Raw genomic sequence first — 13237 nt, 5'->3', positions numbered from 1 at the left:
CTGGCCCTCACCCCCCAACTCTGAAGAATAATCTCCAGCCTATGGAGCCAGAGTCCCTGTAGGCATGCCACCAGAAGGAACTCAGGAGGATCCGAGGGAAGGGAGTTCTCCAAAGGGGCCTCAAGACCATCCCCCTCTCTTGATACAGAGAGGTTTGGGGAAGGAAGCCTGTGCCTAGCCACTTTTATGAGTGAGTGCTGGGAGGAAATGGGGGCTGGGCTGTCCTGTCTTTCCCTCAGGCCCAACAGACCCAGTTTGCCTGGGCAGGAAGCACTCATTCCCACCAAGCCCATGTGTCCAGCCATTGCACTGCAGGGCTGACATCTTTGCAGGCAATAACCATCCCTCAGCAGGAACCGAGATGACATTTGCTTCCTGCTTCGTGATGCCTGGGAGATACTTGGGGGATGGAAGGAGTTTCATGAGGTGGGGTGCCAAGAGGGACCGGGGCACCCAGTCCAGGCTACCTCCGTGAACTCTCAGGAGTAACCTTCCTTCACTAGCCCATCAACATGTAGTTTTCTGAGGCTGAGGAGGGGAGGTTTGAGGGACAGGCAGGCAGAGAAGCTGTGGGCAGACAGACCCCCTTTCTGAGCCTGGTCCCCTGTGGAATGAGAACATACAGGTGCATAGGGGGCACTGCACCATGAAGCAGTCAGTCACTCAGAAATTGCTTATCACTCCTGGGTGCAGTGAGGCAGCAGGCCAAACGATTAATGTTCGGAATTTGCAGATGTTACTGAGGTTCCAACATGGGGGTTGCCCTGGCCAGTCCAGGTTTGATGTATGGACTCACCATGCAAGGCATTGGGGAGGGAAGGAGGGAACTCTGAGGAGGAGGCTTGGCAAGTCCCCCAGCTCCTTGCCTGGGTTGACCAAGCCCCATCCTCTGCACAGGCCTACCTGGAGTCCTTCTACAAGTTCTGCACCCTCCTGGGCGGGACCACAGCTGATGCCATGTGCCCCATCCTGGAGGTGAGTGCCTGCCCACCTGCCTGCCCACCGGTTCCTGGCAGCCTGGGCTTGGAGGAAGTTCTGCCAGCTGACTGGCTGCTGCCTCCTTCCCCTTCCCTTTCGCCTTGCCTGTGCACCGGCCCCACAGTTTGAAGCCGACCGACGAGCCTTCATCATCACCATCAACTCCTTCGGCACAGAGCTCTCTAAGGAGGACCGTGCCAAGCTCTTTCCACACTGCGGGAGGCTGTACCCAGAAGGCCTGGCCCAGCTGGCTCGGGCTGATGACTATGAGCAGGTCAAGAACGTGGCCGACTACTACCCGGTGAGTGCCCTGGCCACAGGACGATGGGTGGGCATATTGGCATCTGCATCCCCACCCCATGCCCCACAGTGCCCTTGAGCTCATGTTTCCCATCCCTCTCCTGGGCCAGGAGTATAAGCTCCTCTTTGAGGGTGCAGGCAGCAACCCCGGAGACAAGACCCTGGAGGACCGATTCTTCGAGCATGAGGTGAGGGGCTGTTCACCTGCCCGTCATAGGGAGGGGTTGGTGGCCCAGGCCTGACTCTACCGTCACGGCCACCTGCACACCACGCCTGCCTCTGTCTATAGGTGAAACTGAACAAGTTGGCCTTCCTGAACCAGTTCCACTTTGGTGTTTTCTACGCCTTTGTGAAGCTCAAGGAACAAGAATGTCGCAACATTGTGTGGATTGCAGAGTGCATTGCCCAGCGCCATCGCGCCAAGATTGACAACTACATCCCCATCTTCTAGTGCCCTGGCCCCAGGCTCCCCACAAGTGTGTGTGTGTGTCTGCGTGTGCTGTGACCAAGCCCACAGCTCACATGCCAGTAGCACATTGTCCTAGTGGCTGTCGGTTTTCCTGACCCTCCCTGAGATGGCTCTTGGGCCTGANCCCCCGCAAAAGGAGGCCCCCTCAGCCCTATGTTTACAGCCACTGACATGTCTGAGAAGCATGTGGTCACTTTGTGTCCTGCCCTGAGAACCCCTGGGGCACTGTGAGCCTCCTCTCCCTTCTGTGGGTCACCCACAGAGCCATGGCCCAGGGAAAAGATAGAGTGTGTGTCCTTGGGGCATAGGGGAAATAGCTCTACTATCCTGTCCCTCTGCCCTCTGAGACAATAAACTGCCCTCTCTAAGCTTGGCTGTCTGTCTCCTTTGGGTGCCATACTTGTCAAGCCACCCCGACCCCAATCTTTCTACCTCCTTCGCTGGTCCTCTCCCTGTGCCTTCAGGGAGAAGTCACTGGAGGCTCACACAGGGTTGTGGAACTGGGTGCTAGCCCTAGTGGGTCCCAGGCCTCCCTGTTTGCCTCAATGAGTCCCACTACACCCTAGTCCAGGGGCATTACCCCCCTTCACTAGGCTGAAATCTAAACCTGTGGATAAATGACCTGCCCACAGTCAACAAACAGGAAAAGGTGTGAACCACAGAATCTGTGCCCAGAGCCTTGGCCCATGCTGACCACCAGGGGTTCCCTTGGTAGTTTCCAGTCTGTCACACAGCCACAGACTGGCACCCAGACAGACACCCCCTCCAAACACAACATCTCCTCCATTGTAGGAGAAATAAAACCTTGTCTTTATTTAAAAGGTGGCAATCAGACCGGTAGGGTATGGAGCCTCCCTGTGGCTAGGGGGGTTTGGGGTGGGTGGTCGCGACCCTAATTCTTGAGCCAGTCAAGAAACAGGATTTACCTTTTGAATCGCAGCACTGAGGCACTGGTGCCTTGAAAAAATCCTGAGGCTGGTCCCCACTCCACCCAGTGACTCCTTAGTTTGCAGAGGCACTGTCTGTGGGATCCTGTCAAAGGCTACAGCTAAGTCTTGCACAAAACTCCTCATCCAGTTGGGTTCTCCAAGTTACAAAGTGGAGCCTTGTGCCCAGGAGGGTCTGTGTGGGCTCATGAAGCAGGAGAGAGGCCTGGAGTTTCACTAGGAAACCTCAGCTTCACCAGGCCTGGCCTGGGGCATTGACTGGGTGGGTAGGGCTGGGGTCCTTTAGGCCAGGCTCTAGGGCAGACTTGGGGGTCACAATGCCTAGGGGAGGGCCAAGGGCTCAGGGGACCTCCTCTGCTGGAGCAGCTTGGCCAACTGTGCCTGCTGCTCATTGGGCAGCCATGGGGGAAGAGCCTGGGTTTGGGTCTGGGTCCAGGGCTGCATCCTGGGGTGGGGTAGAGCTGGGCTGGCCAGGGCGCAGTGCTCTTGGCAGACAGTGATTGATGAAGAAGGTCTGCAGGAAGCGGCGCCGCAGGCCCTCAGGCAGGTAGTAGTGGATGAAGTACATGAGCCCCAGGCCACGGCCTGGGTAATAGCGGCGGCGTGGCTGAGCTGCCAGCAGTGCATCGATGATGGCATCTACAACCGGGCTGAGGTCTGGCATCGCCAGTCTCAGTGAATGCAGGAACTGCCCATGTAAGTGCTCGATGTAGTCCTCACCGTAGGCCTGGAGCAACTCTCGGGGCAGGCTGGCCAGCAGTAGCTGCTTACGCTTCTCCCACTGGCCCACATTCAACACGGATTCTGGGAAAGGAGTGGCCAAGGTCAGGGTGGGTTCACTTAGGGAAGCCAGAGCCAGACTCAGGTCAATCCACCCCAAAACTGATCCTTGCCTCCAGCCAGAGCCAGGCCCATTCCTTAGACCTGATTCCTTAGATAAGAATACACCCACACGCTGCATCCCAAACCTGATGCCCACCTGTCCTGAAGCAGCCAGGCTGGATGACGCTGACCTTGACCCCCCAAGGCAGAAGTTCACAGCTGAATGTGTCCATGAGCAGCGCCATGGCCGCTTTGGAGGTCCCATAGGCTGCCAGACATGGGTATGGCATGTCTCCTGGGGACAGATTGGGAGGAAGGCAGCTCAGCATAGGCCAGGGGCTCCAGCAACCCTCCCTGCTCTGCAGCAGCACCTTTTCTACTCCAGTGGGGAAAGTCACTCACCTGCTGGGCTGCCCACAGATACGATGCGACCCCTCGAACGGCGCAGCAGTGGCAAGAGACCCTTGGTTAGCTCAAGCGTGCCAAAGAAATTCACCTCCATGCAGCTGCGGAATGTGGCCACTGGAGACAGCTCCACATCGGCCACTACATTGTTGTGGCCTGCATTGTTGACCAGGCCCCACAAGCCTGAGGGCATGGAGAAAGGGGACAAAGAAAGGAAGCTTCGAGTTGAGTCTGCCCAGCAGCAAACCTCCAATACCTGCCCTTTCACACCCACCCAACCACACCCTCTCCTGGGGTGGAGCTCAGCCCGCTGACCTGTGCTGGTGGTGTGGGACTTTGTGAACTCCAGCGCTCGGCTGATGTCTGCTGGCTTGGTCAGGTCCAGCTGCAGCAGCCTTAGGCGAGGGGAACAGCAGGCACGCAGCTCTAGGGCACCAGGACCATCCAAGTCCAACACAGTGGCCAGCACCGTGAAGCCCATGGCATCTAGCTTCTTCGCAGTCTCCTTGCCAAACCCAGAGTCACAGCCTGGCCAGGGCAGGGTAGCCAGTGAACTCCCACTGTGGCCCAGTCCAGCCTGAGACAACTCTAGGATCATCAGGGTCTGTACAGGATCCAGGCCCCTGGATACCCAGTCTTCCGGCAGCCAGCAGCCTTCCCTCCCATCCCAGGTCCATCTCTGTAGGCTTTGCCTCTCTGGCTAAGTACCGGCTCTCTCACAGCTGTCACCTCCCTGACTCCCCATAGCTATTCCAAGCATGGCTTATGATTCCCACTTTACAGATGAGGACACTGAGACCTAGTAATGCTAAGTTGCTTCCTAAAGTCATTCAGCCAGCAGAGAGTAAGATCAGGACTCTACTGCAGGGCAGCCCGAAACCCAGTACCAGCCCTGGTGTCCTGCCTGCTTTGCTATCAGGCCTAAGCTTGCCTGTGCAGTATTACTGCTCAGCCTCGCTGCCCTTGCCTGGGTTTCTTCCTCTTACCTGGAGTAGGAAGCAGCCCCCTCTTTAGTCCTGTCCCATCTTGCCCCCTTGAATCCATTCTCTACCTAAGCAGCCAGAGGGATCTTTCCAAAACTGACAATATCACTCTGCAGCTGAAAGCCTTTCCAAGGCCCCCACAGCCCTTGGGAGGAAGCCCCAAGCCCTCTGCTCCCATCATCACAACCTCCCCTCCCCACCAATGCTCTGCTATTGTTCCAGGCTCCAGGCAAGCTGGAGGCTCATCTCTACCTCACTCCTGACCCCCACTCTTGGAATCCCAATCAGTGGCAACAGTGGGGCATTCTCTGAGTCCCTGACCACTTGCCCCCAGGACTGGGAAGATGATGGATGGAGAAGAGAACAGACCTGCGTTTGAATCCCTTCCCACACCCAACAAGTGTGACCCGAGGTCAGTTACCACTCTTGGAGACTTAATTTCCTGTGTTTGGTATGTGGAGAGTAGAACCACCGGGCAGAGCCAGAGTGGGGGTCTGATAAGCTCCTGCTTCCTTGATTGTTCCCATCCAGATCCTGGCTCCGGCGGGCGGCAAGGGGAGGGGGAGACCAGTGAGAGAGGAGGCTCTCTGGAGCCTGCCTCCCTGGTGGTCCTGCTCACTTCTGGACAGGCTCCGCAGCCCCTCCCCACCTCGCCCCGCCCCCTCTGCTGAGGCAGAGAACAAAGCTGGGACAGGGCTGTGAACTACGCTTTGTGTGACTGGGGGCCTGCAGACAGCCTTGGGCTGACATGTCCTTCCAGGGCAAGTCTGGCTGGGGGAGGCGAGTGAGCACATGTGTGTCCACTTGCCTAAGCTCCCTACTCTGGAGGGCCCTTCACTGGGAAAGCGAGGCCTCCCAGAACCTCAGCTCTACAGTCCCAACAGTCACCCATGCCTTGCACACCCTCTCACTTATCTGCACACGCACAGACACCTGTACACACGCCTCCAAACTGCCTGCATAGTCACACAGGGGTTCACTCCCAGGAGACCCCCCCAGCCACAATCCATGCACAAATGTGCACGCGTGGCACCCAGCCACTCAGCCCAAACTCTGACTCCAGGGCTGAGCTCTGGGAGCAGCCCTGGGCAGTGATTCTCAGGAGTGTTCTCAGGAAGGGGTGGGTAGCAGATCTGGCAGGCTGAAGACACTGTTCTTAGCAGGTGAGGCAGGACTTGGTCACCTATTTGTCTTGCAATCAGGTGGTGAGAGAGGAAACCACAGAGTTTTTGGATGTCCGGAAGCTTGCTGGCCTACTCCTGATACTGGGAATGGGTTGGGCAGTACTCTTCCCCTTCCCCATCGCAGGGCTTTACAACAAGATATGGGGGAGCCCAAGCCTCAAAAGGCATCCCTCCTCTTCCCTCACTTTCTGGCTCAAGGCAAGGAGAAGTAACAGCAGCAGCATGAAGGCCTCAGGGGAGCTCTCAGGAGAGACTGCCCACTGAGTCACTACTACCTGCATTCTGTTAAGGCAGAAGGGGAGCTGCCCGGTCACTGGGATCAGAGCTCACAACTTAGTTCCTGCTTCAGACCAAGAGGGTCACTGTATCTTTCCTGCCTCAATCCCCTGAAACTTTCCAGTATACCTTGAACTCAGGTCCCACTCATCAAACCTGAGCCCTGCTCTAACTCCACCCTCCTGCTGAAACAAAGCCCTAGTTCCACCAGTATCCCCAGCCCACCTCAGCAGTCAGCCTTCTTGCCTGGCATTCAAGGCCCCTTCTGAGGAAACAGCCTCACATCACATCTCATCTCAGCAGCCAGACTGGTTACTGACTGTCCCCTACCCAGGCCACTCTCATTGTTGCCTCAAGTCTTTGTCCTACATCCACACTTTGATCCAAAACACCTTCCACACTTCACCTATCTTGCTTGACTCATCCTTTGAGGCCCAGCTCAAGGATGGCCTCCTCCGGGAAGTTCTCCCAGGTCCATCTGATCATTCAGAGCCCTCTACTGGACCAAGACCTCTAAGAAGCCACTTGGGTGGCTGCCTCCAGCCCAGGCCCATTTTTGCAAGGGCAGGGCTCTGAGAACCTGTCCAAAGCCATGGGGGTTGGGGGAAAGACTAGGCTGCCCCTCCCCCCACTCATACAATGGAGCCAGTGCCCCCTGGCCTCTCTCCCCCTCCCCCCTTCCGGCTGGGCCTCAGTGCCCTCCCCCCCTTCCCTCCTTCTGGTGACAGATTTATTCCCTGCTCCAGACAAAGGGAACTCTGCCAGGCGGCCAGAGGCACCTGAGTACAGCTCTTCACGACCTCCTTCCTGGGCACTGAAGACCAGGAGGAATGTGGGGTGGTGTGTGCTGGCTGCAGACTCTGGAAGGCTACCTCAGCAGTTTGGGGGTGGGAGCCACATTCTAAGAGGTCTAAGAGGTCACCTCATGGTGACCTCAAGCTTTTCTGGACTCCAAGGATCCCAGCCAACTGGGGGGTGGGTGCCCCAACTCCCCATCTAAGCGCCTTCCTCTGGCCCCGGGGAAGAGGAGATGGGGCGTCCCACGTGGAGATGTTAGGCAGAGTTCAAGGGGTGACCATCCTCTGAAGTCCCTCAGAGCACTGCCCCCTGCCAAAGACTGCTTTCTTGGGGAGGGGCATAGCATAAACCTCAAAGTCCGGGAGGTTCTATCTTTCTCAGCCAGCAGTTGTTCCTGCGCACCTGCCCACTCCCAGCCTCACTTTCCCTCCAACGCTCCACAGCAGCAGGTTAACCCGGACTTGAGGTGCCTTGCGCTTCCTACTTGGCTTGCTCCCGGCACGCAGGGGAAAGCGACACTCCCATTCCTGTGCTGGGCGTCCCGCCTTGCCTTGGCCCGCTTAAGGGGAGCCCTCTGGGTGTCTGGTCCCGCCCTCGAGTCTGGAGTCCCCGCGCTCCGCGCACTCACCGGTGATGAGCACCGCGCGAGTGGCCACGGGCAGGCGCGGAGAGCGCGCCAGGCGGGACAACGCGATCCAGCCGGCGGCGGCCANGCTTTACTTCACTTCTCACCCCTCACCCTCCTCCCGGCAGGTGCCCACCCTTCCGCCCCGCCCCCCCGCGGCCAGATCTGCTTTCTAAGAAGCCGGAACAAAGTCTCGAAGTTGCTGCTAGAGGGGGAGCCGCCTAGCCGCGGACCGTGCCGGGAACCAGGCCAGTCTGTGTAGCCTTCGTGCCTTGCATCTGCTCACTCCTGCGCCCACCCCCACCCCCCGCTCTCCGAGAGCAGTTGAGCCGCCGCTCCCAGGTGAGCACACCCAGCTCACACTTGCTCAGGACACCTGACGACACGCACAACTTCCATCAGCTTCCCACACTAACAGCACCGCCACGGCCTCTCGACCTGCCGGAACACCGCAGGGAAACAGCTCGCCCTTACCCGGCCGCCGCAGCCGCCGCGGGCACACGCGCCGCACACCCACGCCGTGCGCGGCCGCAGGTCCCTCGCGCACACACACGCCCTGACGCGCGCTCACACCTAAGCTGCCCGCGGCCACAAAACCGGCTTGCTGCGGAGGCTGGAGGGAGCAAGACTGCCGGGTTCTTGGGAGTCTCTGCCCCGCCTTCCCCGTTACCTTCAGGGCCCATTCTTGGGGATGCACCAAGCCCACCTCCTCCTGCCACACAAGTGTACGTGGGTGGGAGTGGAGGCGTGTGTGCGTGTGTGTGTGTGTGTGTGTGTGGCGGGGCTGGGGCTCACAGAAAGTGTCTAGGCTTCGCATTACCTCCAGCCCACCCTCCAACTGGTACTTATAGAGCCAGGCCAATGGGGACACCTCGGGAGTCAGTAAGGGCAGCCTCTAGGACAAGGTGATCCCTGCCCTACTCCCATGATTCCCCAGGGTATAAAATAAGTGCTGTGAATGTGGGTGCATTTCCCTGCCTGTATGTATGAAGATCTGTGTTTGTGTGTGGCCCAGCGGCCCCCCATCCTGCCCACCCCCGTGTCTGGCACCCTGTGTTTGGCATCCGTGCTAGGGCTCTGCCAGGCATTAGGAGTTGGTGCCAGCACCTGGCTGCCAGGCCCTATTCTGAGGGCAGTAAGTGCAGCCCATGGCAGAAGGAGCCCCTGCTTCCTGTGGGCCTCTGGACCTTGCCCAGTGCCTCCCTCATCTAGGCTTGCACTAGGTCCTGGGAGGTCATGGACACCTCCCCTCCCCGTTTCCCTAGACCTGTGCACATTCTCTATCTTAGGTGCTCAGGCTCTGGCCAGGGCTCTCAGGGATGGGGCTGGGGGCCACTTAAAAGGAGAGGCTCTAGGTGGAGGACTCAACTGCCCAGAGCCACTTCTGTGCCCTCTTATAAGCACAGATGGCAGACTAGCCCTGGCCCTAGGAGGCAGAACTTGCCTGGAGAGGATGTATGTGCCTACCTTGAGTACATGACCTTGTGTGCCTGTTTGTGCCTGTATTTGTATACACTTGGGTCCATGTCCTGTGCCATGACCCTGTATGTGCAGGTGAGTACATCTGTGTGTGTTGTGTATGCTTCTGGTGACTCTCCCTCAGTCTGGGTCATACTTTGGAAACTCAGGGAAACATTCCTTTTCCAAAATGTGCTGACTCCTGTTCCCCCGAATTTATGGCTCAGGCTCACAGGGAGACACAACATCCTTGGCCTGGCTTCCTGACCCGATCTGTAGACCCCAGATTCATGGGACAGCAACCCCCCCTTCTCTCTCTCTCTCTCTCTCTCTCTCTCTCACACACACACACACACACACACACACACACCTCTGGCATCCTACTAAAAGTCTGGTTATGATTTCTCAAGCCTTAGCCTATTAAGGGCTTCCCTTTGGAGCTGGGGACAGGGTATAGAGGAGGAGATGAGGTGGGGGTCCCAGGCAATCTTCGAAGTTAAGGCCATGCAGGTAGTACCAGCACTTGCCCAAAGAGAGATTGAAAGTAGAAGCGGAAGTGGGACAGCAAGGTGAGAATAGAGACGGAGAAGCAGGATCCTACACTGTCCTGGGAAGGAAGCATGAAGGATTCTGGCTCATTGAAAAGGCCATGACGAAGAGAAAGACTTGCTGAGAGGGGGTATAGGGAATTGCCTTTGGGTATGGAGTACAGGATAGCTGGGATGAGGAGATGGTGTTTCCAGTTTATCTTCAGTGATGCTCTGTCACCTTGAACAGACCCATCAGTCTTGTGTGACTTTGGTCTTATGGAACTGAATGATCTGCCACATTTTTATATGTGCCCACCCACCCCGCCCCAATGCATCCTACTTCCAGGCCAGGCTTCCTTCCTAGGATCTATGGTGCAGCACCCTGCTGCCTTCTCATCAGCTGAACCCTTACCCCTCATCAGGCAGAGACATTCTAGAAGTAGAAAGAAGGTGGTTCAGGCAGTCACAACTGGGAGGGGCTGGCCCAACCCTGTCTGAGGCCTAGTGCCAGCTTGTGCCTGCCCAGGGGCAGAGAACCAGCCTCTGCCAGAACCGGGAGTCTGGGCTGGCAGGGGCCTCCGGGGAAGAGAAGGGAAGGGGGGCAGAGGGCAGGAGCCCCAGCAGATAAGGTAGGGCCTGGCGGGGGCAGAGGAATGAAGGGCAACCAGTTCAGAGCCCCTGAGCCATGCCACCCTTAAGCCCTTAGCCCATAGTCTCCCTTAGTCCTGAGTCTGACACCCCCCTCTCCCCACCTTGGTCAGAAACCTGGTGAGCCAAACACTTAGCTTGCCCCAGGCGCTAGAGGGTCAGGGGTTGGGGACTGGGGTGGCTGGCAGGCTGGCTCCTGTTGGCTCAAGCCGAGTCTGGCAGCTCTCTGGCACCATCTGCTGGCTTTTCTGGGAGGGCGCGGCTCTGAAGGGGATAGAGTGAAGGTGACTGCTGATTGGAGGACTGGAGGAACAGAAGCTGGTGCCAGGTGCCAAGTGGCAGTCTCTAAGAGTTCACCTCTGTCCCCTGACCACACTGTGGCTCCTGGAGCCAAGACTCCATTGTTGCCTCTTCCTCGCTGGTATTGCAGCTCAGAGGCAGCAAAGTCCCAAAGAGGCCCTGCCTTGTGCACTGCTCCCTCCTGGCACTGCACCACCCATCCTCCCAGCACAAGGGCAGAGGGGCCCCCTCCCTGCCAGTGGCCAGTACCTCCACCTGGCCCCAGTAGCAAACTTTTATTGAGTTTCTACTGTGTTCTAGACCTGTGCTGGGTCCCTTGGGCCTCTCCCACTGGTAGCCACAATGGAGAACTTCTTCCACCTCAGTCTGGTACCACTTTCCTCCAGCACTGTTCTTGTGCTGCCCTCTTCTCAGCTACATTTCTCTAAAACTGTCTACAATCACCATCTCCACTCTCCCCCCACACTCTAACTCTGCATCAGCTCCCCCTCCTGACCTCGCCAGAGGTCACCAGCGGATGACATCCTAGTCCCCAAAAGCCTTAGACACATTTCTGCTTTAGTTAACTTGACTTCCTCAAAGCCTCTGCCCTGTTGGCCACTCCTCACTGCTCTAAGCCCTTTCTCCCTCTGGCAGCCATGAAAGCACTGCTGTTGGGTCTCCTCCTACCCCTCTGGCTCTCCTTCTTGGTCTCCTTCTCGAGCTACTCTTCCTTGTGGATAAACCTCTGGCTGCGGAGGCCTAATGATCAGATCCTCCCCCTCTCTGCCCCATGAGTTCATCTTCCTACTCACATACTGGTGACTCCTATGCTCCTTCCTGGCCAAGTCCTTGCTCATGACTTGAGGCCCATGTGTCCAGCTACCCCTGGATGCCTCCCCTGAACACCTGTAGGCTCCTTGCCCTTGGCGTTTATCCAAAGCTGGTGTCATCATCTTCCCTAGTTCTGGCAGCCACTCCCTCCCTATCTCGTCCTGAGTCTTCATTCCAGGCACTAGCCTCCCTGGGTTGGGTACAGAGGCCTCACAATAGCCCTTTGTAGTAGGTATCATCATCATTCTTTTATATTCAAGGAAATTAAGACTTCCAGACACACAGAAAGTTGTTCAAGGTCTTAAACTCAGGTACACTTGAGTTTGAATCTTAGACCAGCCCCTAGATTCAGACTCGGGCATACTTGAGCCCAAAGTCTGGGACCTTGACAACTGTGCTAATGCAGGGCCACGTTTGCCACATGCGGCCTCTTACAGTTCATCCTGAGGGTAAAGGAGAGCTGGGAATGGTCTTGAGCAAATGAGATCCCTGTCCCAGTTGGCCAGGAGATGGATTTGGGGATGGGGGAAGAGTGGAAACTGGGAGTCCTATTGCTGCATCCAGACAAAGGACAGAAGCAGAGGTCTGTTTTGGGCAAACTGGGCCCAAGATGCTCCTGAACATGCAAAGGCTGAGCCCAGAGGCAGCTGGATGCTCGTGGTCTCCAGCACATCGCTCACGTGGCATGGGAGCCCAGGAGATTGCTGATTCACCTCTGCATGCCCTGGGCATGAAGTGAAATCCCCGTTTTCAGAGGTACCCTATCTAGGCTGTGCAGCCCTGGAAATCAGGCTCTTTGGTTACCGGGGAGGAGGAATGGTTAGGCAGGGGAAGCCGGCGGCATCACTTGTATTTCCAAAGTGTCTTGCACCCTCCTCTGAACTTCTTTTCTTTTCTTTTTTTAAATATATATTTTATTTATTTCTAGGAGAGAGAGGGAGAGACAGCGTGAGCAGGGGAGGGTCAGAGAGAGAGGGAGTCACAGACTGAAACAGGCTCCAGGCTCTGAGCTGGCAGTCAGCACAGAGCCCGACGCGGGGCTCGAACCCACGAACCGCGAGATCATGACCTAAGTGAAAGTCGGACGCTTAACCGACTAAGCCACCCAGGCGCCCCTCTGAACTTCTTTTCTTGTGTCTCCAGGATTGAAGGCAGATATTTGGGGAATAGGGCCCTCAAGTTTGGGAAACACTAAGAGAATGTGCTCAGAAGGGTTTTCTGGACCAGCCCCAGAGGAAAGGCAAGCCCCAGTTGAGAACATTTGCCAGGAGAGTTTGGCTGACTCCAGGTGAAACCGGCTGTCTTGGATCCTGTAGTGTGGCTTTGAGTTATTCATAATCCTCTGTCCTGTGTGTTTGTTGTATGCCAGTCCTTGCGTTTGGTTTGCATGTCCTTTATTTTACTTACTGTGCTCTCATCACCCCTGTGAAGCAGGTACTATCATTATCCCCTTCCCATACATAAGAAAACAAACTCAGAGAGGTTAAATGACATGTGGTAGGTCACACAGCCATCCAGATGCTATACTGCCCCCCTGGCCTTCAGCCTAGGGGTTTGGCAATACCCAGGTGATAAACTAACAACCTTTTTTTATTTGCTTTTGAATTAGAAACATGTCTCCGAACAGTAGAATTAAGGCAAGTTGTTAACACTAATTCCAAAACTTGCTTCTTTACAGCTCCGCTTCTATCACCCCTGATT

The 13237-nt window shown here is 56.6% G+C and overlaps 3 protein-coding genes across 3 annotated transcripts in view; 2 read left to right on the top strand and 1 right to left on the bottom strand.

Moving 5' to 3' along the window:
• ATP6V0D1 (ATPase H+ transporting V0 subunit d1) overlaps positions 1-1870 on the top strand; it is a 37472-nt gene extending 35602 nt beyond the window's left edge. Inside the window, exons 5-8 of the mRNA XM_077755595.1 lie at positions 898-975; positions 1103-1279; positions 1389-1466; positions 1568-1870. Of these exons, the coding sequence (XP_077611721.1) occupies positions 898-975; positions 1103-1279; positions 1389-1466; positions 1568-1729 (495 nt within the window). The 3' untranslated portion in view covers positions 1730-1870. The remainder of the gene's footprint in view (positions 1-897; positions 976-1102; positions 1280-1388; positions 1467-1567) is intronic.
• Positions 1871-2524: 654 nt separating this feature from the next.
• On the bottom strand, positions 2525-7868 carry HSD11B2 (hydroxysteroid 11-beta dehydrogenase 2). The gene is made up of 5 exons (XM_077755597.1): positions 7791-7868; positions 4237-4449; positions 3919-4104; positions 3674-3811; positions 2525-3498 (listed from the first exon to the last, which is right to left on the bottom strand). Exons 2-5 carry the CDS (start codon positions 4400-4402, stop codon positions 3083-3085), a joined length of 906 nt encoding a protein of 301 aa, XP_077611723.1. The 5' UTR covers positions 4403-4449; positions 7791-7868; the 3' UTR covers positions 2525-3082.
• A 112-nt stretch (positions 7869-7980) lies between these two features.
• The window catches only part of ZDHHC1 (zDHHC palmitoyltransferase 1), a 30625-nt gene continuing 25368 nt past the window's right edge, over positions 7981-13237 (top strand). Inside the window, exon 1 of the mRNA XM_077755589.1 lies at positions 7981-8129. The gene's annotated coding sequence lies outside the window, so the exon portion shown is untranslated. The remainder of the gene's footprint in view (positions 8130-13237) is intronic.

Source organism: Crocuta crocuta, unplaced genomic scaffold, assembly GCF_008692635.1.
Source record: "Crocuta crocuta isolate KB4526 unplaced genomic scaffold, BGI_CrCroc_1.0 scaffold152, whole genome shotgun sequence".
NCBI classification, from domain to species: Eukaryota; Metazoa; Chordata; class Mammalia; order Carnivora; family Hyaenidae; genus Crocuta; species Crocuta crocuta.
The sequence above is the reverse complement of the archived record's forward strand: the minus strand, read 5'-3'. Positions and strand labels throughout refer to the sequence as shown.

Excerpts from the sequence above, each read along its gene's own strand:
- HSD11B2 (XM_077755597.1), bottom strand. The coding sequence starts at position 4,402 with ATGGGCTTCACGGTGCTGGCCACTGTGTTGGACTTGGATGGTCCTGGT. Across the intron at positions 3,812-3,918 it reads ATCTGTGGGCAGCCCAGCAG|GAGACATGCCATACCCATGT; the intron begins GTGAGTGACTTT and ends ATCTGTCCCCAG. Across the intron at positions 3,499-3,673 it reads GCCTGGCTGCTTCAGGACAG|AATCCGTGTTGAATGTGGGC; the intron begins GTGGGCATCAGG and ends CTCCTTTCCCAG.